Genomic DNA, 26295 nt, shown 5'->3' on the forward strand with positions numbered 1-26295 from the left:
CGTGCACACGAAGACACACAGATGCACACAGGAAACTTTCTTTTTCTTTCTTTTCTTTTTTTTTTCTTTTTTTTAGGCAAGGGTGGCTGTGAACAAGCTTCTCAGTTGGATTCTGGATTTCTTCCTTTTTTTTTTTTAATGATGGGATTGACGGATAAAGCCAATCTATCTTTGCATGTGTAGATTCTCTTAATGTCCAAATAGACTTATTTAAGTATATTAAAAGGTTTATAAAAAGTGCTTCAGTGTTATGAAGATGAAAACACATCCTTACAGCTAGTCCAGAAGTGGCCCTGTCTTTCCTATAAGACTTAGAGGGAATACGGGTGGAGGGGGAAGCATAAAATTAGACAGAATGTGAATTTAGAAAATTTCAGTGAGTCTAGTCTGAGAGCAAGGAGCGATGGAATGTTTGTTTCAATAAGTGTCTTTAATTTCTCTGTGATTTTTAGGATAGAGACTATCCTAAAATTTAGGATTTGGTGGGTTCAAGCTTTCTATCTGACTTTCCCATCATAAAATAAATGATTGCCTCTGATCTGATGTGCCAGGTGAAAATGGGTAGAATTAAAACTGTCAATTCTACTTCCGACTTGTGTCTTTCGATTGAGTTCAAAAGCTTTTAAAGGTAAAACATGCTGATCATTTATATATATTATTGCTTTTTCTTGTATCATAGCTTTTAAGGGAAAAGAAAGGGAAAGTATTTATATATCCAAATTCATTTTCCCTGGAAGATTTCAATCTTCCAAGTAATCTGATGATGGACCCTGACACGTGTGAGAATGTCTGCCCAATGCAGCCCGGCTTACACGAGTGTGGCCAAGTCCGGTTTTTCCGTTTTCTATTTAAATGGTTTATTTGGAGCTGAAATGTGGATATTTAAACCTGAAGCTTACCAAGTGCTACAATACTATTTTAGAGAAAAGGTTGGAGTAGGCAGAGTTGAGAAGAAAGGAGGAAGGCTCCCTTTGAAAGTTACAAATGGTGAAAAAGACATGTAATCCGATGTGGAAAATTGAGTAAAAGAGGCAGCACACACTCTAGCTTAGGCAAAGATTGCTGAATCCTTTGAAGAAACTGACACGGATTTTCCAGAGATGGGAGGAAAGAGAGAGATGGGTTGGAGGTGGGGAAATCCTAGGGTGGGCATTTTATGTAAATGAGTAAATTCGAAATGTAGTACAAATCCAGTATAGTAAAACTGACAGTTCTGACAGTATTGACAACATAAATATATGTTTGAACACTGCACTTTCAGACACTTAACCGATGAAGCAATAAAAAAAATTCGACTACAATATTTCAAATAATCGACATTGATGTTTTGATACATCATTTTTATACTCCAAATCGATCTATCACTCTGGGACTGGTCAATTTTAAGTAAAAATGGGCTGCAATTATTTGCACCTTGGCTAATGATGACCTAATAACAATCCTCAATGAATTACACCCGAACTGTGCTTTCTTCCTTCAGCATGGGGTAGCGGGTGCAATTCTTGAGGAGCAGAACCGAAGATTGTGTCATCCTCTGCCCTTCTTTATATTCTAGGATTTCAGAATTAGGAATGGTCTTTGTTTGGTGATCACAGACACTGCAGGCTGAAGTGTCCTCACTTCAAGTAGCCACTGACTGGCTCTGTATTGAGGATATGATCCTCACTTTTACTTTTCAAGGTCAAAACTAAATTTTAAAATTTACAAACATAAAGTTGCATGAGTCTAACCCTTCCCCAGGCCCAATATCTTTTCCTCTGTTTCAAGGACTAGATGGAAGAGATTTGCTCAAAGGGAAGATTGGAGAGTTCTCTAAGGCTCAGTGTGTGTGGGGTGGGGTGGGGGCGGATTTTAAGAGTATATCTAAAGCACCCAGTCGGAGTTGAATTTCTCCTTCCTCCCATTCCCTCTGGATGCTCCTCACATACCCTTGAAGGTTTATGGGCAAATGGTCTTTTGTTGTTGTTGTTTTGTTTGTTTTGAGACACAAATAAGAAAGAATTCAAATCTCTGCAAGAAAGAAGGGCGGATGCTTGTGAGTACTGCATCCTCACGCGTGCGTTCCGCAGTCCCTGACTCTTGGCTTTCTTCTCTTGGCCCTGTGGGGTTTCCAATGAGCTTTCCTACTCCCACTTTTCCCCGCTCCTCTCCCAATTCGAGGTGGTAATGGTGGTTGGCGGAGAGGCGGGGGGTAAAGCCAGTTCATTTACAAACAGAAAAAGAAATCCTGGACAGGCCCGGGATACAAACTCAGCAGTCCATTGTGATGCGCGGATCCGGCTGGCAGGACCCGCCGGAGGTGCGGAGGCTAGCGCCCCTACTCCGGCTTTCTCCCCAAGGCCGGGCACAGCGCAGTACCGTTCCCATCCCCGTGACTCCCCGACCCTCCTCAAACTCGCGCTGAGACTCGGCCTCCTGACTTAAAAACTTAGCTGGGCTCCACTAGCCGACATTCCAGCGTCTGATTTCTTTTCTCCCAACTTCACAAATATAGTTTTAAGCCCCTCCAAACCGCCGCCAGCTGAGACGCTGAGACTTAAGCAACACTTTCAGCAACATTAAGAGGCTAATCAAAGGCAAAGGATGTGTGTGACCCACGCTGAATGAAGGTGGGAGCCCTAGAAGAGCTCGGCTCCATCGCCTGAGCATCACCTAGTTCCGCGGCTATCAGTCTCTGACCAGGTCGTTCCAGGCCATCGGTGCTGGAGGTGCGGGAGGAAGCTAGAGAAGGGGCGATAGGAGGAGAGAAAAGGGGCCGGGATCAAGATAGCGGAAGAGACAAGAGAAAAAGGAGAAAGAAAGAGATGAAGGAAAGGAGAGGAAGATAGAGCGTAAAGGAGCCAGAGACTTCGAGAGCTAGCGCACATCGCGTTTGGAGCCCCGCCAGATAGCGCTAGAGGGCTATTTATTGAAATACTTGCCTTCTGCGAGATGATGAAGCTGCTAAATTGAAGAAATAAGAAATAAGAGAGTAAAGGGAAAGAACATACAATGATTTCATTCTTATTTTAAAAAGATAAATTGTGAGATGCTCTATTATTATTAACTATGAGTGAGGAATATGTGGTAAAAAGCCTAAGTGGGGAAAAGACCAAAAAACTAAAAACAAATAAACAAAGGTCCTCCTCCCTCTGTTGATCCAAACTAGGAAAAGAGTGAGCAAAGTTAGCAGGTAAGTAAGCAAGTGGAATTCTTCCTAGTCCAACTTTCTGAGCTGCTGGTTACTTTGCCGGGAAGGTCAAAAACAGTTCACAAGGATGAGCTGAGGTTTATAGAGAAGAGATGTTTTTAAAGTAATAGATGGCTGCAAGGCAGTGGGGAGGGAGAGTCAAACACGTTATTGGAAACGCCAAATAAAATATATATCAAAAATTCCAACTGTCAGCCAGCAGGTCTGGAGCAGAAGAGAGCCCCTCTGCCTTTGTCCCAGAGATGCTGGGCTTAGGGCTGTTTCTGCAGGGCTGCAATCAAACTCCTTGAATAACAATTTATAAATACTCTGGGAAGCTTGGAGAAAAGAGCTAGACTACAAAAATTCACTGTTGCACTTAGAACCCAAAAAGCAGTGAAGCAAATGAAGAGAGAACATCTAGTGATAAAGGTGGAGAGAGAGAGAGAGAGAGAGAGAGAGAGAGAGAGATATTTTGACCCTTCTTACTTGCTCAAGTCAGTAATGCAAGAAAGAAAACTTTCAAGTAATTCTTTAAAGTATTGATTTGGTTTTATTCTCAAACTCCTGGTATCTCACACAGCTAGCTTCTCATTTTAAATTGCACTTTCCTTTTATCTGAAATACTTTTTCAAATCAAAGTAATAATTAATATCTTTCTTCCAAACCGCAAACAGAAACTCCACAAATAAAATTAATCACAGAGTCCCCTAAAAATCTGCTTAATCTAAATTACTTCAATTCAAAACATTAACTAAAGTTACGAATAAGATTAAGGTTGGATTTATTTGCTCCTCTAGCAAGGCATCAATTGTTCTAACTGTTTTAAGACGATAAAAAAGATTTAAACCCAGCGATTTTAATACATAGATAAACACTTCGGCTCTTACAGTTCTGGGGAATTGGGAGTTATCTCTGCTGAAGACCTATACTTTCTGGTGGTGGGGGGGGGAACAGGTGAAGAGAAGCAGGTACATAGGCTTCTTAAGGAAGGTGGACAAATTCATCTAAAACAGAGTCTAGGTTCACAATGTTCATTTCAGATTAAATACTAATAAAGCCAATGCCCTTTAAATTAAGTAACTATAGCAAGATTCAATTATTCTTTTAAAATCTTGAATGTTACTTATAATAGCATTCTACATTGATACAAAAAAGAAAAGGAAAAATAGAAAAGAAGCAGTTCTCAGAAGTCTTGGAGATGCTTCAGTAAGAAAGAGGTGATTAAAAACAGACTTAAATCTGAGAGGCTGGATTCCTCCTCCTATTCACCCCCACCCAATCAGGTCCCCTCCCTTTCACCTCTTTTTTTTTTTTTTTTAATGCAGTGCCCCCGCCCCCACTCCAGAGCTAAGTAGCCAATTTGAGATTCTGAAGAAATAGGTTTCAGCATCCATATTTGTTCTGGGGCACTTGTAAAATGCGATCTGTAGAGGGTCTTTAGCCTTCTGATTGTCTTTGAATTGTTTTTACTGAAACAGATCTTTTGCAGTTAATGAGTCCCCACGCAGCTGGACAGCTCCTCTCGGACACTGAGAACTCTAACCCCAAAATGACCCCAATTTGACACCGCAAGATGAAATTTTACCGCCTGTTAAAACCATTTCCAGCCTGGGCAAAAGGAGCTGACTGTTGACGGAGGTGTGTACCACCTCTTGCGAACCCCATCTTGTGCCTGTCTCTGGAGCCTGCCCCACCTACTTTCTTTCACCCCAAATGTTGGAGAACAAATGAGCATCACAGCGTGGGTGAGGGTGCCGAGGCTGAAAAGGGAGCATCAGCAATGTACTATGAGGATAGAAATCAGAAAGTGTGCGTGCGTACTCTACAACTTTATAACTGGCTTCTATCGGACTACAAAATTGAGGGTGGAGGGAGACCAGGAAGTTCTTAAATGTTTTCAGCTCTATTAATAAAACATCAGCAAGTTGGTTATTATAAGTAATAGGCCTTTGAAATCACCAGATTGACCAAGAACTGACACTCTGAATTATCTCTAACTTGGTCTTGTGTATAATCCACTGCAGTGCCATGCTATTTTAAACTAAGTTTCATAAATGACATGCAACTAGGTAAATGAAATCTCTTTAAATCACATGAAATTCAAGGTTCTTCTCCCTGTAGGCAATTGGTGAATTTTTAAATGCCACAGATTTTCCTCCAGTAGGGTGTTACTTTTAACACTCTCACACTTAACCGAAGTCTTTAGACTTAAAGACGATTGGCTTTTTTGTTTGTTTGTTTCCTTAATAGTATCTTAAAATGTCCTATCTTTCCTCAAACCAGATTGTCCTTGTTGTTTGCTTTGCTATATTCAATAAAATGGAAAAGAAGTTACAGAATATGAGAGAAAAAGAGAAAGAGAGGGAGAAGGAGTTCAGGTTAAAATGCCTTCTGCATCGCCCAAAGAATGAAAACACATGAGAGTAGATTTTAAACGTTTTTTCTTTTGTAAAACCCAAAATTATCACGGAGTGATCAACCTATTATTAGCTTAATAACTGTTTGAAAATATAGAAATCATCTATCGGTCTGAATTGTTTTTACACGGATGCACTGCTTCGGAAGAAATAGTCTTTAAAAAAAAAAACACTAGTGCAATTTTTCGAAATAGAAGCTGTAGAGATGCTAACTCCACAGTATCACTATGAAAAAAAGAAGCGGTGGTAAAAGAAGCAGGCGATAGTAATGTCGAACCTTTAAACTCTGTGATGCAGAGGTTCGGTTAAAAGTTGATCTTTACAGAAGGAGCGTTTATCAAGGAAACGGGGTTTCTTTTTAAAAAGAGAAGTAATTAGCTCTTACTATACAGGACATTTAAAACAATAATCCCATTGGCAACAATAAACACGCAATATTGAGAAAAGCAACAATTAGAAAAATAAAAACTGAAAAACTGAGTATAAATTTCTCAGCTAGCGGCGCTGCACGGGGAACTTGGGTCCACCAATATCAAGACCTCTGCAAAGTCGAAAACGCTCCACAGCAAGACCCGATTGGTCCCCCACCCCACCCTGCTCCCATCCTTCACGCCGGCTAAACTGAATTCACTTAACTGCCGCTTGAAATAAAATTCTGGAAGCTCTTCCTTTCTTTGTTACTCACCTTAAAATATATATATATATATATTTATATATACACTACTATATATGTATGTACACACACACACACACACACACACACACACATATATGTCGACGAGCAACAGCAACAAATAAGAAGGATGCTTTTAATCTTTAAGGTTCTAGGGAAAAAAAAAAAAATGAGGAGGAGGGAGAAGGACACTTCTCCTCAACCTGCAGGTTTCATACCCATCGGCTCTTGCAGGCTTCAAGCCGGCTCTAAGAGTGGCTGAAAACCTGGGCTAGATTTTTCTCCCTGAAGCTCCGCGCGCCCGACTGTCCCTGCTCAGGCCACCCTGGCAAATACTTCGCAGTCCGCAGCCCTGCTCCCTGGCATCGCAGTACCCTCGCTTCTGCCAGGCCCTCCGCACTATCTTTATATGTGAGAGCCGATTTCCCGCAGACATCATTGTTATGATGGCTCATTTAATCAAACTGTTTAATTGCTCTGGTAATCACTATCATCATCACAGGTGTTCAATCATTCATCATTTTTGGAGGGCTTTATTGACCTCCGGAGCTCATCTCCCAGCCCTATTAAAACGGAGCCAAATTTCTCCAACTCCACTTGGAGTCTCTGCAGGCTGCGATCTAAGCCTAGTTGAGTGTAGCCTGAAAGAAGCTTACAGTGAAGTTGAGAAGACGGAAAGAGAGCTTTCCCCAAAAGCCCCCCCATCCGCCCTTCTTTCATTCATATTCTCTCTCTCTCTCTCTCTCTCATACACACACACACACACACACACACACACACACACACACACACACACACACACACAGAGTACTTTATTTCGCTGTGTCCCCATCCCCTGGGAAGTCGGGCCGAAACCACGCGCGGAGTATATTCTACTTTCTACCCTCCAGAATGGGTTCAAAGTTGGAGAGGGAGGCGGCTGTTGAAGAACAGTCTGTTTTCGATCTCTGGGCAGGGGACCATAAACGCAGTAGAGAGCGAGGAGTTGGAAGAGGGCTCACTCCGAATGCAGGGCCGGGCTGCTGGACTGCCGGGAGCCGAGGGGCCGCGGAGTCTGCGGCGCAGTGCGCGCTCGGTGACCGTAGCTCCGCCCCCAGCTCGGGCTCGAAGTGATTGACGCGCGGCCGCCGGGAAACCCACGACGCGGAGGTGAGGCTGGATGCAGCTCCCGCCAGAGATTGGGCGATTCACTGGCCAGAACTACTTTCTACACAAACTGAGTGGGATAGTTACCTTACCTCCCCTGCACTCTACTCCCTTCTCTTTTTGGAAAAGTTCATTCCGAGTCAGCCCTATCTTCCAGATGCCGTGAAAATGCCCCGTGTAATTAACCCAGCCATTAGCCGGCGTTACCGCGCCAGGGCCTCTGTGCCCCGGGCGACCACAACAAAGCTGGGCAGGGAATGCCGGGCCAATCTTCCTCGCTTGGAATCCTCTCTCCCTCTCTTTCTCCCAGTCTTTCCCTCCTGTGCTTCCCAGCGCTGAGATCCACTTCGGAGGCGCACACCAGTGGTGCGCGCGAGTGCGCGCGCACACACACACACATACACACACCTTTAGCGAAATCAGACATCAAATAGCCAAACGGCTCCCTCATTTCCTCCCACCCGATTCCGCCGCGGCCCTCAAAGACTCTCCGAGATGGCCCTTGTCCGCGCCGCTTGGAGGGAGTGCTCTCTGAGTTAAGCTGGTCTCTTCTTGTCCTGGAAAAAAAAATGAATGCTGACAAGGGTCCTGGATCTGCACAGGGAATAAAGTACCACTTAAAAAAACAAAAACAAAAACAAAACCCTCAAACCCGGAGGTGGTACCGTCTGCAGAGCCTGCTGCCCCTGAATATTAGCAGAAAGCCTTCGGGGGTGCGGTAATCCGCTGGCAGAGGAGTAGGGGCCCGCGGAATTAAAAGGAACAAAAGCAAACGCGCCATGCCAAACATCTCCGACACGACCTCATCAGGCAGGAGCTCGGAGTGATGGGAAAATAAACTAGAGTAAGTTTCTTTAAAACAATTTAAAAGATCTAAGGCTGTACCGTACTTTCCCTGTGGTTTTCTGCAGTTTTCCTCTCTGCGCTCTCCCTGTCTTCTTCATTCTCTCTCTCGCTCTCTCTCTCTCTCTCTCTCTCTCCTCTTTCTCGACCCGCGCGCTCCCGCACTCTTCCCACACACACACCTCACTCCTTTTCCTCCTCCCCTCTTCCCACCCCTCACCGTCCCGTGGGAGAAACTGCTCCGGTTTTGCTCATCCTGCCTCCTCCCCATTCTGCCCCCACCTCCCCGCCCCCCCAGCCGGGGCCGTCCGATCGCACTCGCTGCATATCAGAGGCTCCGCGCGGCGCGCTCCTCCTCGCTCCCGCTCCCCACTCCCGGGATGTGTCTCCGCCGTACGACGGGCTATGGCCACCACGACTTCCGGGTTCCGTCATTTCGTTCTCCCGCCGCCGACCCGCGCCGCCAAACTGAGGCTCTTCTATAAGCCAGGCAGCAGCCAACCTGCCAACACCTACTGACACTCACTCATCTCCCAGAGAGAGAAAGAGAGCGCGAGAGAGCGAGCGCGAGAGAGCGAGCGCGAGTGAGAGCGAGCGAGCGAGAAAGAGAGAGAGGGAGAGACAAAATACCTACCAGGAAAGGGGGGGAGGAAGTCCAATTTTTGCAAACTATTCTTTTTTTTCTTGATTCCCGCCCCCCCTCCCTGCTTTCTTTGAACGATACTTTAAAGAGAGAGGATCATATTATAGATACCGCGGGGGCAAAGCTAAAAGAGGGGGGGAGGGGGGAGGAAAAAATTCAAGAAACAGAAACCCCTCGCCGAGTTTTACTGGAAGAAAAAAAAAAACGGGTCTGAAAGATTCCTCCTCTTCATCATCATCAACCATCATTCATTCACTACCTTGACATTCCGGGCTTTGATTGACAGCTGGAGTGGCAAAAAGCCATGAAACACGACAGTTCGGTTACATGTGGGCTGCTGACGGGCCGCTCGTAACCTTCAGTTCGGGGGCTTGACAATTTTTTTTCTTCTTTTTCTTCTTTTTTAACTGAGGAAGAAGGAGGACAGAAGAGGAGGAGGAGGGAGGAGGGAGGAGGAGGTGGAGGAGGAGGAGGAAGATCAGGAGGAGGAGAAAGAAAGGAAAAAAGAAAAAGAAAGAAATATCACCGACTCTTCCGTTGTGTCTTACCTGGGCTTTCTTCCCTAAAAATATGACTGGAGAATTGGGAGAGTCTCCTTGGTTTGGACAAAAGGAATCTTCAGCCTAGATCACTTTCTTATCCGGACTGGGATATTAAATATACGACACATCCAGGAGTTTATTGGAGCGCAGACTGATGGCGCAAAGGGTAGGTTTAAATCTCCAGCACTTACCTAGATATAAATCCTCTCCTAAGAGGGGCCTGTCCCGATGCTTCTTCTCCCTTCAACGCTGCTGCTGTTGCTCGCTGCTTGATGATGGCGGCCAGTATTTAAAAAAATAGCAGCAAAATTATTCATCGGCTTCTTTTCCCCCCCGTGCCTCTGCGTGTGTGCGAGTGTGTGTGCGTGCGTGTGTGCGTGTCTGGACGCGCGTGTTCCAGCGCTGTGCGAGCGGGCGGGCGGCGAGTGCGTGTGAGTGGTGTGTGTGCGTGTGCAATTGTTACACGCTTTCGCCTCGCTCCAGCTTTTACCCCAGCAGCGCGATTCCCCCGGTTCTCCTGATGCCGCCGCTGCCGCTGCTGCGCCGCTGCCGCCGCTGCTCCCGCGGCTTGGGGCGGGCACCGGCTGCGTAGGAGCCGCCGCCGCCGCCGGGGCCGCCGCTGGGGCCGCGCTGCCGCAGCCGCTGCGCCGCCGCCTAGACTAGCCTGGGCTGCTTGTTTTGTCTCTGAAATTGACAAGGACGCAGGGAATCCGCTGCTAAATAATGTTTCTGGTAACTTTCACGTTATTCCCCCCACCCCCACCCTCCGCTCCCTGCCCCCGGGGAGGCACTGGCCCCAGTCTTCCCCGGTTCTCGGCGTTCTCGTCCTGATTTTTTAGCGTTTTTCTTCTCTTTATTTTGTTTCATTTCGCCTTTTGATTTATTGGATCCTCTGGAGGAGGCGAAGGGGGGTTAGGGGTGGGATCCGGGGCTTCCTCCTCACACTAACTCCACTTCTCCCTGGGTTGGCTCGCTACGGTTCTGCTGCCTCCGGCCCGAGCGGCACCTCCCGGCGCCCCCTCGGTCCCTGGCCTCACCGCCCCCTCTCCCTGCTCTAAACGCTACTCTTGGTTCAGACTTTTTCATTTTAAAATTTAAAAACGTTTCCCTTAACTTTCAATTCCGTTGTTTCGGCTGGTTTGTTTTCTGTGTGTGTTCAACTCGTGCTCAGTACTTTTCTCCTTTCTGACTTTGTTTTTATCTCTCTCTCTCTTTCTCTCACTTTCTCACACCCCCCACTCCTGCTTCCCTCCTCCTTCTTTCATCTTCCCTTCGTCTTTCTCTCTCTCTCATCTCTATTCCTTTCCCACTTCTCCCTTTGCTCTCTTCCCCTGCTTCTTTTTCGATTCCCCCTCGGCTTTCCTCGCTCTCCCTCACCTCTTGCGCCCCCCTCCCCTTTGCCGGGTTCTGACAGTACGATGAGCTGCCCCATTACGGCGGGATGGACGGAGTAGGGGTGCCTGCTTCCATGTACGGAGACCCTCACGCGCCGCGGCCGATCCCCCCGGTTCACCACCTGAACCACGGGCCGCCGCTCCACGCCACGCAGCACTACGGCGCGCACGCCCCGCACCCCAATGTCATGCCGGCCAGCATGGGATCCGCTGTCAACGACGCCTTGAAGCGCGACAAGGACGCGATCTATGGGTAAACCAACACCCCCCACCACCCCCATCCCGACCCAGCATACTGTATGTGAGTGTGTGTTTGTCTCTGTGGGGTTGAGGGGTTGGACGGCTAAGCGGGGAGTTACTTCTGCTTAGGGGGTGGGGGCGCTTGCCTTAGGAAAGGACAGTGAAGGGGGCCTGCTCTTCTGCCCCTAGAGTGTAAGTCCCTGGAAGGTATGGCTTCCTCCACCCCCACGGCCCCGTCAGTCCGGATCCCGTAGCTGGGAGTGACTGAATCCTCAGAATCTTGCCAGGGCCTAATCCCCAAGGACGCGATTCCTGGCCAAAGGACGCAGAGCTGGTCCTTCCAGGCCCCCTAACAGAGGCCTTGACGAAGGAGAAAGTTTCCTGCGGCGAACAGCTTTTTTTTTCTCTCTCTCTCTCTCTCCTCGTTTCCAACCGAAAGTCTGGAGTCACTAAATGCAGCTTGAGCTGGGATCAGGGCTGCTTCTGTCGGCCAGGAAGTCCTAATCACCCACTTCTTAATTCTCTGTAAATAAAGGGGGCAGACCTTCAAGTGCAGCCGGGTGGAAGGGACTGCTGCTTGCATAGAACCGCTCTTGAGGGGAGTAAGGAAGCTGGCTGGAAATAATTTTATATTCTGAGAGAACTCAGGGAGGAATGGGGCTTCACGGTCCAAACGTGTACCACTCGGGCTCTACCAGTTGAGGGTAGGTAGGGAAGGCTGTGGGATGCCGAGGGGAGGGGACAGTCTGTCAGCAGCAACTGAGCTTGAAGCCAGAGGCCGCAGGCATCCCGAAGTGTAGTTAAACCGCCCAGAGGAACACAAAGGGCAGACGCACACGCACACTTCCAAGTTTTAACATTCGATTTATTTTTGGCCTGCTGGAGAAATGTGTCTTTGGAAGGAAGCTCTTCGGCGTTTAAGAGTCCTATTATTTTGGTCTCCATGCCCCGGCTTTACTAGAAGTAGAGCAAGCAAGTTTACATGGCCAGGGGCTGGAGAGGTTAGAAGAGCACTCTCCGATTTAGGAAATAGCACCTTGGCTGCGTATGTAGGTGAAGCCTTTGGCCTCCTCTGAAATGGCCATTAAAATGCAGAGTTAAGGTAGTTTTTGATTCCACAGTGTTCCTTTCTTGGGAGGTCAGGGCTGGGTCTTAGTGGTTGGTTCGGCGGTCTCTGTAGTGTGGGGAGTGGGTCTGGATCCACTCCAGGCTCTAGACTGACCGAGCTACTTGGATATTTCATTACGTTCCAACTGAAACTCTTTTTATTTGGCCGGTTAAAGTGGCCAGGGGCTTCTCCCAGCCGATCTGAGGGACTCCTGAGCTGAGGGAAAGGGCCAGGCCGTTTTTCCTTTCTGTTTCTGGCCCAAGCTCGACTGGATGAGGAAGGGTTGTAAAGTGTGATGCGTGCCTGTTGTATTAAAGAAGGAATCCGAACCCTCCAAACTTGTTGATTACAGTTCTTGCTCCTTCCCCTCTGCACCCCGTCTCCGTATGTGTGTCTCTGCGTGGCGCTGCCCGTTAGGCACCCGTTGTTTCCTCTGTTAGCTCTGGTCTTTGAGAAGTGCGAGCTGGCGACCTGCACTCCCCGGGAACCCGGAGTGGCCGGCGGAGACGTCTGCTCCTCCGACTCCTTCAACGAGGACATCGCAGTTTTCGCCAAGCAGGTCCAACCTTCTTGACCCACTCACCCTTCTGTAGCCCTCACCACCCCCCTCCCTTCCCTCCGAGCTTTACATGAAAGAGGAGGAAAAGGCCAGGACACCCGATCTGTTCCTCGGGCCCAGTCCGCCTTCAACGCCTCCTCCCCATCCCTGAGCCTGAAGGCGAATTGGAAGCGGAGATAAATATGGGTGTTTGTTTTTCCCCCCAGTCAGGAATACAGGGGCTCGACCCTCGAATTAAAATTGACCTGCTCCTAATCTGGGGCTTGGCCTTTTCTCCAGCCTGCAGCTACTTGAACAAGAATTAGGGATAGGGGCTATGAGGGACCCGAGAGTGCCCGGGAGGGAAGGAAGGAAGCTGGGCGCCTCTCCCGGCGGTCCGCGCCGGGCGCCGTGGAGAGCTAGGCTGAGAGCCGCGGCCCCTTGGACGGTAGAATAAGGGGATACTCGGGGCCCAGAGCACGGCCTTTTATTCCCCGCCACAGTTCAGCGGCTCCAGGGATCCCGTAATGGGGCCAGGACCAGAAGGCCCTGAATCTTTTCAGCTGACTCTATTAATTTAAGGCACTAGCTTGTTTCATGTATTTTACCAAAGCCCCTCTCATCTTCTGTGCTACTGCCCCTCCACCATCCCCACTCACACACTACAGATTAGTCGGTGACAGGGTTTTTCTTCTTTTAAATGGAATGGTAATTCATGCTGACTTTTCCTGCTTCTTATAGGTTCGCGCCGAAAAGCCACTTTTTTCCTCAAATCCAGAGTTGGACAATTTGGTAAGGCTCACTGTTTCTTGCCTTTCCCCAGCCTGGGCCCCTTCCCTTGCCCAGGAGCACCCACTTTCTCCCGGAGCTCCGGAGAGTTTGAGCAGAGCCTTCCTTTGAAGCTCCAGAGCTACAGGGAGGAAGGGACCAGCTTAGAGCCCCCGCAAAAGCGGTGGGAGTGAGGGGCGGGATGGACGTCTGGGAGAACGGAGCCCAGAGAGGCAGCCAGCGGGGACGCAGCGCCGAGCGCCCGAGCAGGGGACGAGTCCTAGGTCTCGGCCCCGGGAGTGAGGCTGCGAGAAGTGAGTTATTTCCTCTGTTTGCCAGGGCAGGCGGTGGAGCCCGGGGCAGCAAACCCAAAGGAAGTTAGGCGCGGCGGAGGGCGGTCCGGGGAGGTGGGGAGTGGGGGGGTTAAGGGGGGCAGGCTAGCGCAGGCCACTTTTAGGTGCGATTCTTTTGCTAATTTGCCCGATTTCAATATTAAAAGTACTTAAATCCGCTTTCAAAGGCTCTGCCTCACCATTCATCTTGAGTATTTCCTTCTTTAGTAAGGACGGATTTCGCTGGGTGTGCAGTTCTAAAAAGCTTTCTCTCTCCAGAGAAGCGACTTTTTTTTCTTTTTTTTTAAATTTGACTTGAGGTCGAAGGAGGGGACGGTTAAAGAGGGCCCAGGCGGAGAAAGAGGGGCTTGTCCCGAGGAAAGCCGTCCTTACAAATAGCTTACTGAACGTGAGGGGCAAAGATATCAAATGCTTCGGCTCAGGTTGAGTCAAGATTCCTACCCGGTGGCCAATGAGGCAGAGCTGATCAGTAATCACTTGGGTTTTCTGACGATTTCTTCGAGTGTGGGTTTTGCCTGGCCACTTGCCTGTTTCTTCTCCCTATTCCAATTCCCTCACCACCCCCAACTCCAAGTCACAGAGTCTTAACTCCACACTAAACTTTTCTTTCAGATGATACAAGCAATACAAGTACTAAGGTTTCATCTTTTGGAGTTAGAAAAGGTAAGCAGGAAAAGACACTCCCCACTTTGATTTAGACTTCCCTCTCCTAGCTGAGTTGGGATGTTTTTACCAAACCTCCAGTGTAAGGGGTTGAGCACCTGGAGATTCTGAGCAGCATGTTACCAGGTCCTTCCTTCAAGTTGATCCCCTATCCAGGGGCTCAGAGGATGGGTGAATTAGGGCAGCCTGTCTTTTAAGTAGCTCCCCGCCTTTTTCCCCAGGCATTCGGGATTATTTTGAAATGCAGCAAACCATTTGTGTTACTGGACATTCAGCCTGCTTGCGTCTCTATTAGCTCAACTCACCCTCCGCCCAGAGTGTGCATTAGGTGCAAACAGAGGGGCTCATCCTGGCTGGGGTGTCTGTACATTGCTCTGCAGCTCAATCACTTACCCTTGGAAACATGCAGACCTCCTAGCTTATTGAATCGCAAATTTTAATGCTGTTCCTAGTTCAGCATTCTAACATTTCGATGTTATCGTCAAATCGGATTTTCCTCCCTGGACTCCCAGTCTGAACCCAGTTATTGCCAGTCCTGTTTCTTCTCTCTTTTCTGTGACTTGTTGCTCAGGGAAGTCTCTGGAGAACAATATCTGCTGCAACAATTGCTCTATTGTTTCCTCACCTTCAACTATTGCACTCATTAATTAGACTTAGGTTGGAAGACATTGCACTGCTGCTCTTTCCAAATGTACCCCCTGCAACCTGATATTTTTCCTTTTAAAAATGAAATAAAACAATAACAACAACAACAACAACAACACAGCTGAACCCTCCACCATGACCCTCCTTCTAGGTCCACGAACTGTGCGATAACTTCTGCCACCGGTACATTAGCTGTTTGAAGGGGAAAATGCCCATCGACCTCGTCATTGATGAAAGAGACGGCAGCTCCAAGTCAGATCATGAAGAACTTTCAGGCTCCTCCACAAATCTCGCTGACCATGTAAGTCTGTGAGCCTCTGGCATTTTTTCTTTTTTTTTTTTAAAAAAAGACCATTGGGCAAAGCATTGTTTTAAACCTAGCTCCATTCACTTAGCTTTCTTTTTAAGTGATTTGGTCTCTTTGGGGGTCTTTTTCTTCCTTTCTCACTACCTCTGCCATACTCTTTCTCTCCGTTTCCCTTTCTTGGAACCCTGTCCTTTTTTATGTTGAGAACAAAAAAAAAAAAAAAAAAAAAAAAAAAAAAACCTGGGAGTTGATAGAGTGATTTGTGCTCTTAATGTGTAAAGTTTTCTGGATTTGGTGACTTGAGTGTTAGCAAATTGTCTGTTTGATATGGTGACTGCTGCCTTTTCTACTTTCTCAACTCTGCAATCAGTGCAACAGGAAGAGAGGCAAGACAGCTAGCTGGACAGGATGGGGAAGAAAAGACTGAAGGAAAAGAGAATTGGGGAGGGGGGCTGATTTTGCAGTCTTTCACAGAGATGACAATCCTGAGAATTATTGGCACTCTTGCATTTCATTAGAAATAAAAGGAGTGAACACTTTACAATTCTCAGAGCTTTTACTCTGTAGAAACTTATTGTCAGAATATGGACTTATTGCCAAGTGCCTGAAGCATCTTCATAATAAAAGACAGTAACCTTGATGAAACAATTATTAACAATATATTGCAGAAAGCTGAGGGGAGTTGTGATTGAGTAACCATAGGTTAGTGGTTGAATTTTAACACTTTGACAGTTGGTGAATGAGGGTGGAGAGTATAGTAAGGAGTGACTGTGGATGTCAGGCCAGGAAAGGAGATTTCTCTCTATTCTCTCTGTTTTTAATCCTATTTTGGAACTGATCTAGTGAGTCTCATGCTTAAAAAAAAAGCATATGTAGTGAGACTGAAAATTTGAAAAAAGAAGCAAAGAGAAAAAGGATTGCAGCTGGTAGGAAAGGCAAGACTGGGGAGGTTAAAGAGTGGGTGTGAACAGCAGTTTATTTATAGGAACTCAATCCTGGGGGTGGGGGACAGGGTGTCTATAGATTGCATTCAATTGAACTCACAACCTTAATGATATAGGCAATAGTTGAATAACTTGGTGGCTGAAATATTAATTTAACACTATATGGGGTTAAACAGGCCTTGAGACTTGAAGGCAGTTTGTATTACCACCCCTCTCCCCATTCCTGGGTGTTAAGAAGAATGAGTTCAGATGCCTTGAGAATAAACCTTCTGTGAGGTTCTTCTCCCTCACCCCTACCCCCCCTCCCCGCCCCCGCCACCAAAAGTTTTGAAAATATGCAGTCATATATTTTAATTATTAGTCTTTGTGCTGCATGGAAAGCCAGTCTAAAAACAAATGTTTAAAAAAGAAAAGGAAAAACAAAAAATCTCAGTCCTGGATGTCTAGTTCCAAGAGAATGAACACTATGGCTTTGAAAGCTCCTGTCCCTATCTTTGCTCTTGGCTTTTCCCATCATAATGGGGGAATAGTTTGGAAGTTCTTTTCTATATTCATTGTATTAACTGAAATCAAAAGGGTACAGCAGCATCTATGGAAAAGTTTATTTGCTGATATGTAGCTATGTGATCTATGTGTGGTGTGGTTGTGGTCCACGAGGCATGATACCACACTAGAAATGTTTGTTGTTGTTGTTGTTATTTATTTGTTTATTTTCACTGCTTTCTGTTTCTAAATTCATATGCATTTTACAATATTGAGGGAATGAGAAAGAATCTAGTTACATGGTTTGTAGAATGAGAGGGTCGCAGTTGCCTGCAGCCAAAAAGCTTTTCTTACGACAATTCCAGGGGTCTTGACTCCTTGGTTTTCTAGAACAGTTTCTTGGCAACTGTTTCTCAAGTGGATGTATGGAACTAGAACATGCTGATGTTTACATAGAAGTGATGAGATAAACTAGACTGCTGAGCATATTGGCTGAAAGACAATGCCTATTTATGGAACTATTGTAATATTTAAATTACACTGGAGAAGGAAGTTGTACCTAAGAGGATAATGCTTTAATAACTTAACAATCACAATCTTTGGATAAAAGAGTTAGCTATAACATTTGTTGCTCCTCTTTTGGGCCCCCAATCAAGTAGATATGACAACTGATTTATTTTGAACTCGTGAGGGCTTGCCACCTCGTTGGGCATCAGAATTTAAAGCCTTTTATTTCCTAGAGATCTGAGCTATAACATTTTTACTTTAGCCCCCTGCTATTTGTTTTGAAAGGAAGCAATAATTTGTTCCACCAGTACATCGTGTGGGAAATGGCATGGTTTGCCACAGACTTGAATTTTATGCAGGAGGTGAGAGAAAACCTTGGTGAGTTTTCACCATTTTCGATACTTTTGTACCAGAAGTATATTGATTATATTCATTTCCAGGCCTCCCACTACAAAGCAAATTCTCTTAGGCTTCAGCCTCTTCTGCAAGTTCTCCCTCTCTCAACCCCCCAGCCACAAAAAGGTGAAAAGACCACAAAATCACTACCTAAAAAGTGGTATGAGTGGGACGTTTTCAGCATGTAAATGTGTCCAATTTGAATCTCAGGTTTATTTTTTCATTTGCTTTGATATGCATATTTAATACATTGCCCCAGGCTGGATCTCATTTAGTGCACGCTGGTGCAGGGGTGATGATGAGCCACTTCAGAAGGCCCAAGACAGCGTGTTGTTTTCTCTGTTTTATCTGTTGGCCCACTATTCTGATCTACTGTGCTTCCTCATGGTTTTATTTGCACATGAAATGCTGAGAGCATTTCAACTTATTGGCTATGAATAATGACAGCTAAAAAAGAAGTGTAGTTTAATTTGTTGTGTGCCAAGGTTTCTCTTGTGGAGGTGACAGTTTGTGACAGCTGTTTGACACCCCCAAAACACATATACCTCTGTCCTTATTAAGTGGTAGCAAGCTACGTGTGTGTGCATGTGTGTGTGTGTGTTTAGGAAGGAGCAGGCAAGGAGAGAGAGGGAAAAGAGTAAGTATGTAATTCTGTGTAGTGGAAAGCAGACAGAAAAGCATCAAGAGCAAATTATTAGGTACCACAATAGCTTGAAAATTTCTTATTAAAAATTTTGAAAATAGAAATGAATATATTATTGATATAAATATCTTGAAAGCAAGTTTTTATTTTTGACGGACTTTTAAGAATGAGTTTTATACACTATTACTTGGTAAATCAGACTGTTGTCATGCTGATTTCACATTCCACAATTTCGTGTAAATAATCTGATGTAACACAGATGCATTAAAAGAAGACAACCGTAATGTTACATTCAGTAAAGATGTGGAATTTATTTATTGTTGACACTTACATGATGGGTGTAATAATAAAAGGAAGCCTGGAATTAAATGGAAAATACAATTTACAACATTGGCTACTATTTCATTTTGTTTAACAAATTCATAATGAATGCTTATATTTTTAATATTATAGTGTATTTTATGTTATACTCATAACAGTAATTGTTATAAGTAGGAAACAGCTATTATAGTATTCTTTGAAATATTGAGGAGAAAACTATGATGGTGAAGGAAATGCAGTTCTTTTTTCCAGCTGCAGTTCATGTTAAGTTTCCTAGACATTCAAATTTATCATGTTTAAAATAAACATGTCAAGAAACCAATTCTTTAAAAAATTTTAACTTGAAAACTGTTGTAGAATAGTTATGCTTTTCCTAGTCTGTAGTAATTCTGAATAATAGTTGATATCCACATTATCTACTTTACATAATTTTAGGTCAAGTCTTTAGTGCAGATAAATGAAATATATCTTTATATTTACATATAAAGGAGATAGAGTAGATCTACTTTAGATCAAGTAGACAAAGAAATATATTTATTTGAAATGCATTCTCTAGGCTAAGTTCTACTTGCCTGAAGTATATACAGTTATACTGTTATTCTTAATTAATGTTCATAAGAAGCTACATTTTATTTTTTAAATAAATTAAGTATAGGGAAGAAAACAACTGTATTTATTAAGAGTTAATGACAAATGCCTTTAAATTGACTTGCTCTGATAATATGCCTAATAAAAGAAAAATTGTTTTAATTTTTATGTTGAAATCTGTAATTTAAATGAAGATACACTATTGCTTTCTTTTGCATCTCTGAATATGTCAAATTTATGTATGTCACTACAGTGTTAAGAGATGGGTTAAGTCAGAGAGGAGAATCCCCAGAACCTCGTTCCTGACAGAATATAGGCAAATGTATATAGAAATTCTGTTATTACCTGAAATATTAGAGAGGAGTAGGCAGCAAGGAGGGTGATAGGTTTAAGAGATTGGTCTATAGACTATCAAGGGGGAAATAATGAGATTTGATAATAATAATAATACGAATGATTAATTTTATCAGATAGTTTCTTATATTCTCCTGTAAGATTAGATGTTGCAATGTGTTATCCAAGCCTCTGTGGATCTGTTCTGGGAAAGTTCTACCCTCAGCTCTGTTTACTGACTCAAGGAGATATGGCTGAGGGCATGAGTTTTCTGTTGTTATTGTTGTTGCATGGTTTCTGTTGGTTGATCACTTTTCTGACAATTTCTCATCAAAAATAATAATATTATTTAAATCATTTAGGTTGTGCAGTTGAAATACGTTTTTAGTGTTATGATGATGAAATGAAATCAAACAAAGATGCACTTGACAACCATAGACATTTACTATAGGTTAAGAATTTGATATTTTAAAATTCATTTATTTTTTATATTTTAGACTAAATATTCTGTGGAATATCCTAACACAATTCAGAACTATAGGAGACATAATATGACATTATATCAACAATACAAGACATTTCTGTCTTTTCTAAAAGTTACCCCGTTAAATGGAGGAGTCATTTGTAGAGAGTACTTGCCACTTCTGTGAAAGCTGCTCATATATTAATTCCCAAAACTTAATAGATGGGTAGAAGCGGAGAATGAAGGAAAGACCCTGGCTTTATTTACATTTTTAAAGATTGAATCCTTGTTCTGAAAGCACACACACTTCTCCTGAGTTCTTATGTCAACTTTAGAATAACTAAGTTGAAATTCCAACATTTTTTCAAACCAAACAATTGACATTTTAAACGTTTGTAGGCTTGAATACCTCATAATAGGAGTTTTCATCTTATTTAAAAAAGTAATTTTTACATAGCGTCAATTAGGAATTAAAACATCACAAAATCATAGGAAATATGTTAACAGCATTAATTATGTTTTCTGATAGAAGCATATCTTGCCTTTGTTGTTTAAACATATCGCCATATTAGTTTTGCATGCTCCATTTGCTGATTAGAATGCCTTTGTATATATTTACTATTACTTTCTACCTACGAGCACGCATTCTGAATTACTTTACCGTATTTTCCAAATTTATTTATGATTTTTGACTCAGCGTTACATATCACGTTTTCATTGCGTAGGTTCTATAAAGTCGAATGTTATTTTAAAGTATTTTAAAGGCTAGAAATAAGAAGTGAAAGTGACCTAAGGGTTTATCTTGTCTAACTTCTTAATTTTAAAGTGATAAAGAAAATAAGTTCCAGGAAAATAAATGTGTCACTTGCTTAAGTTCATGTGATCGGTTAGAGGAGACACCCCAGAGTCTTAATTCCAATCTAATGCTCTCTCTCCCATACCACATCCATTGAATCACCTTTTCGTTTGGGAGGGGTCTGAGATGAGTTTCAGATTATTTTAGGTAGAATTTGTGTGTAGTGGCATTTTTTTCTTCTTGAAACCTAATACATTTTACTTTCCCACTCAGTTTTGAATTTATTTAGAAACTCTCATACATTTATTTACTCCATTGTCTCTTTGGGTGAAAGAACCCTGAGCCGTGTGGAATCATTTAAATTGAAATATCACCAATTCACCAGAACTTATTAAAGGGTATCCTACAGGCAGGTCCCCCACAGAAATGTCATAATGGTGTAAAATGTTTCAATTTCTACGATATCTGTAGCCTCAACAAAAAAGGCACCCATATGATTTGCTTCCTATACTCAGAGACTCTTGTCCTCTATATGCTCTTTCCTAGATTTAGCAAAATTCAATGATGGTGCTAAATCAGTTTTTTTTTTTTAACTTTCAAGGGAGAAAACACTGGCAGAATTGTGTTTTCTAGGGAAAACTCTGTGTAAATGAGAAACAGGAGAGCAGCAGAGTGATCTCCTGTGGCCCTACTTCTACAAGCTCTCCCCATCTTGTCTCCTGCTTTTATATTAATTACAAGTTGCATTATCAGCTGTGAGTCTGTAGCCCAGCAAATAGAAAATACTGCCCCTGGAGACCTAGCTTCTTGTATCTATTTTCCATCTCCTTCTCTTGTGCTCCACTCAGTATTCACTGCTTTTCTCCTGCTAACACCGCTCTTTAACGCAATTACATAAGAGCAAGAAGAGTACCACATTTGACTCCCAATTATTAAAGCCACTGGGAATAGAATCATGTTCACTCCTTGCCCTCGGGTGTCTTCACAGAACTTTTGGCTGAAGAACACGACATGTATCGTGGAATGCGTACTTACCCACACAGCATTTCTCTTTATTTTTCTACATACGTCATGTGTTTTACATACTTTCATTTGCCACTTTGGTTTCAAGATTCACTAAACTTCTGCATATAATTTGGCAGAAAGCCAGGCCGTTATTCTTGTAGGATGTAAACTTGGAAACTGTCTAGGGAGAGAAAAGAAGGAGAAAGGGGTTGTGATATAAACAAATATTTCAATTTAAGAAAAAAAATGGTATTATGGGTAATGGATTATATTTTATCTGTCCATGTAGGTTATAATTTTTTATAACAAAGAAGGTAGCAATTTTTTATTGACCAGATTATCAATACTTGTCTTTGTATATGATCACGTCACCATGGCGTAGCTGAATATGGACAACTTTGGGGTAACTACTCAGCTTTGAAACTCCAGAGAGATTTATCTGTTTTTCCTACTTTCAAGTTAGATGAATATTCTGGTACTCCTTGGTTTGTGTCAGTCTTTCAAACTAGATCATAATACTTGAGACACTCTATGGAAATAAACATCTGACAGCACCTTTTTAGGAGAGCGTTTTTGAGGATCGAAGGGAGAAAAGAGGAAAGAGATAGGGGCGTGGTGGGTTAGATAGTGAACTTTAGCCAATTTCAGATCTGGGCTGAAAACCAAAGACCCAACTTGTTTGGAGGAACTAACTGGCTGCTCTTAAAGCAATATTTGCTTATGTGGCTTATTTTTTACCCCTTTACTTTAGAAAACACCTCCGTTAGAAAACCATCGAAAGAAACAAACCAAATTATAAATTAATGAGCCCTGACTTTAAAACTCAGCACAGGTTTGGCTGATAGGGACAAACCAGTATTTTCAGTTGCTGGAAGTCCTTCTGAGCAATCCCTTCAAGTCACTGTAGTGCCAAAACGGAAAGCCTCCCTCCAGTTTCATTCAAACGATTATATAATAGCTATTGGATGACATTTGCCTTAAAACATAGTTGAGGTGTTAGTGGTTAATTATTGTAATTTTCATGAGGGGTAAGGAGCTTTTATAGCAGCCGGCTTAATAAAAGCCTGCAGCGCATAAAATTAACATCACTTGCTGTGTACACTGAAAAGTTTAGCTTAGGTGAATGTGTTGCAGCTATTGTAATTTCTAAAAGAAGCCTCTAGCCAGTGTTGTTGCAGGACTAACTCACATCATGCTGTTGTTTCTCTGTCTCTCTGTCTCTCTCTCTCTTTCTCTTTTCATGTAATTCTTTATCTGAGTACCATCCGGCAAATAGCTGACACAAAGAGGCTGCAAAATTTGAAGAGCCCCTGTATGCTGTTTGCCTTTAGGTTGAAATTATTGGAGCAGTTTCTAACTTAGATAAAAAAAAAGAGATGGCAGGCACAACTTTGTCTTAATACGGGCAGCAGAGATCCTTGGTTTTCATTTTGTTCTGCTCAACTTCGTTCCCCAATCCACTTTCTAAAACATATTTTTATTTTAGGATCTATACCTTTGCTATATTTATAGTCACAAAATTTCTGCTTAGGGTTTTCATTTTGAATCAATTGCATGCCTGATGATAGTGCTAGTAGCATCATTTGATGTAGATGTTATTAATCTATACAGCTTTGGATAATTTCATCATCTATCGAAAATGCTAAGTATTAATTTACAGCAGATCTGTAGAGGGAAAAAAATGAGTTTTTTTTTTCAGTGTCGTTCCAAATAAAAATAGTCCCCTATTTTGTCTCACTTTGGTTTATTGATTTTATTTTGGTAAAATTTTATGTTCTATATATACATTGTAGAATTCAGGAGAGTGATAGACTGACTTTTTTTTCCCTCTGATAAACTAGATACAATGACAACATGGTAAGATTGCTTTCAGATGGTCAAGATGTTTGCATGTTGCCTATAGGCATGTTGGTTTGTCCAAATCCTTAGTTACCAATTCTCATAAGAAGAAATATAGTGTACTTTGAGAGATTGATGTTTTTAAAAAAATTTTCCCTCGAAGAATTTCTCCTCCACAGAATTTGCTTGCAGTAGTTCTGTGGGCTTAGTCAAAATCATCTCATACAGGTGACAAGTGTACAGCTCTGGCCTTAAGGCTGGTCTATTTCATGTGCTGTCCCTACCCTCCGTTTCTGCCAGAGGAAATTCCATCTCTTGCCTGCCTTCATGTGGTGCTGATAAAGTCCTTCCTGTACATTAGAATTCCTGTTTTCCTTTAAGCAGCAGCAGGGTATTGGGAATGATCAGGAAAGGGGAGGAGGAACAGGAGAAGAATACACTCAGCAAAGTAGCATGAGCTGTAACTCTCGGTTTGCCTCGCATGTCCTGTGAAACAAATAGTTCTTTCAGGAAAAAGCACTGCTTTAAAGCTCCCATGGAGTTCATATGAAAGTCCTATCTGGTTTATTAGATGGCTAACAGTTCATTGTTGTTTCGTTTTGTTGCTGTTTGTGCAACTTAAAGCAAAATTGATCATTTATTAGGTATTGATGCAGTGATTAATATTACTGTGTCTGTTGGTTGCATAATCAGTCAATGACAATTTTGAGAGTTCACTCAGGCTATTTCAGGGCAATGCACTTGAAAGGTGCAAAAAGCTGTCTCATACATTCTTGACTCTGTGGGGTTTTTTAAAAAAGAGTCACTGAGTTTTGCAGATGTTAATGTTCTGAAGTATTTAGTAACCAAGAGCAGTGGGACCTACTTCATAGAAGAGTGTGCCCAATTAAGATGGCAAAAGGAAAAATGACTTAGATTTTTAAGCAAGCTTTTCCTGCTACCTTTAAAAATTAACTTCATTGAGGTATAATTTGTATATAATAAAAACGCCCTCATTTTAAGTATCTATTTCAATTATTTTTAACAAATGTATACACTGATGTAACCATCACCTCATCAAGATGCTATAGTATCTTTTCTTTATTTTGGTATCTATTGCTGAAAAGACAACATACTATATATAGTATGGCATCTATATATGTCTAGTTCCACAAATACTAATATGTACACATTTTTTGTCTCTCTCTGCACCTTTCTTCTTGGTTCCTCATTTATGGTCAAAATGGTAATTGTGGAAAAATCCCTTGGAATCCTGACATCAGAATCCTGCATCTTGGCGAGATCACGATGATGCAACCTCTACCCATTCAGCAGGCACCCCGGGGCCCTCCAGTGGGGGTCATGCTTCCCAGAGTGGAGACAACAGCAGTGAGCAAGGTAAAAGGTCAAGCATTTTCCTTGTGCAAAGTAGGCATGACTAAAATAACTTCAATATTTTATATCATCAGTACTTCTGCCTCCCTGTAAAGAGGAGAGTGGTAGGTTAGGGAGAATAATCGGCTGCTATTTAGAGAGATACTGTTCCCTCTCCTTAACTTACATTACTTAAACAAAAAAATCGGAGTGAGATGTCTAGTCTTTAAGTAGGCATCACACTAACAATTGATTAGTTCTGCCAGTTCTTTTACAAATTTGGTTATCTATACTTCTGTGTGTGTGTGAATAAAGAGAATGATAGACCTTTGCAGCTATGACACTGCAGTTTAAATTATACTATAAAACAGGATATTTTGTTTGTAGTACCCACTGTAAGAATTCTCTATAATCAAGCAATGATGCCTCTAAAGCACATAAGATGCAAAAATCTGTTCTTTTTATCTCTGGTAGTACTGCACGAATTTTATATGAAATCTTTTCTTGGGAAGGCGAATTGTGAAATTTTTAGAAGGTTATTTGTTTCCATGCAGCAGACATGGTGACTTTTGTCACAAGTCCTAAAAACTGGAATCATCAGAGGCTGGGGGGGGGGGCGGGATGTCAACTGCAGATGATAAGGAAATCTAGTGTAATTTAGAATAAATTTTATCATTTAAAACTCACCTATTGCACTAGAGCAATTAAATATTGGTAGGGATGACTCATATTGCTAAAATGATAATTTAAAGGAAGATGCATTATTGAATGTGGGCCAGGAGAGTGTATAGATTTTACTTTTTAATATTTTACATTAGATGGTGTCTAATCTCCTAGGTCTATTTCATCTCTATTAGGACTGTGTTTATGGCCACAATATTTAAGTATTAGACAGTCTTCCAAGTAGAGGACAGTTTAACAGCTTGAGCTGTAGTCATATATGCCATTTAAAAGAAGGTGGTTGATGTGGAGTGAGTGTCTTCACTCTTCCAAGTTTCCGGCCATGGATTTTGGATTCCTGGTTTTCTAGTAGTAGAGTCTGGGAAAACGTCCCTTCTGGGATACCATTAACTTGTGAATGGGTCCAAATTAGAATCTAGGTTTAAGCAAGTTGCAGCTGAATACTATCAGATGGTAAATTGTAAAAGAGCTTGTGAATCATATCTTTTGAG

The 26295-nt window shown here is 43.0% G+C and overlaps 1 protein-coding gene across 12 annotated transcripts in view; it reads left to right on the forward strand.

Moving 5' to 3' along the window:
* Positions 1-8234: 8234 nt before the first annotated feature.
* Positions 8235-26295, forward strand: part of MEIS2 (Meis homeobox 2) — a 194985-nt gene continuing 176924 nt past the window's right edge. For 6 of the 12 annotated variants that reach the window (XM_039843945.1, XM_039843952.1, XM_039843948.1 and 3 more), the window contains exons 1-7: positions 9500-9602; positions 10851-11083; positions 12596-12737; positions 13458-13508; positions 14450-14500; positions 15297-15446; positions 25033-25147. In XM_039843945.1, the coding sequence (XP_039699879.1) occupies positions 9591-9602; positions 10851-11083; positions 12596-12737; positions 13458-13508; positions 14450-14500; positions 15297-15446; positions 25033-25147 (754 nt within the window). In that variant the 5' untranslated portion in view covers positions 9500-9590. Of the gene's footprint in view, positions 8253-9499; positions 9603-9655; positions 10169-10850; positions 11084-12595; positions 12738-13457; positions 13509-14449; positions 14501-15296; positions 15447-25032; positions 25148-26295 lie in introns of those variants that run through there. The other 6 variants (XM_039843946.1, XM_039843955.1, XM_039843953.1 and 3 more) reach the window with 4 other exon arrangements.

The sequence above is a fragment of the Pteropus medius genome, unplaced genomic scaffold (assembly GCF_902729225.1).
Source record: "Pteropus medius unplaced genomic scaffold, Ma_sr-lr_union100, whole genome shotgun sequence".
In the NCBI taxonomy this organism is placed as follows: Eukaryota; Metazoa; Chordata; class Mammalia; order Chiroptera; family Pteropodidae; genus Pteropus; species Pteropus medius.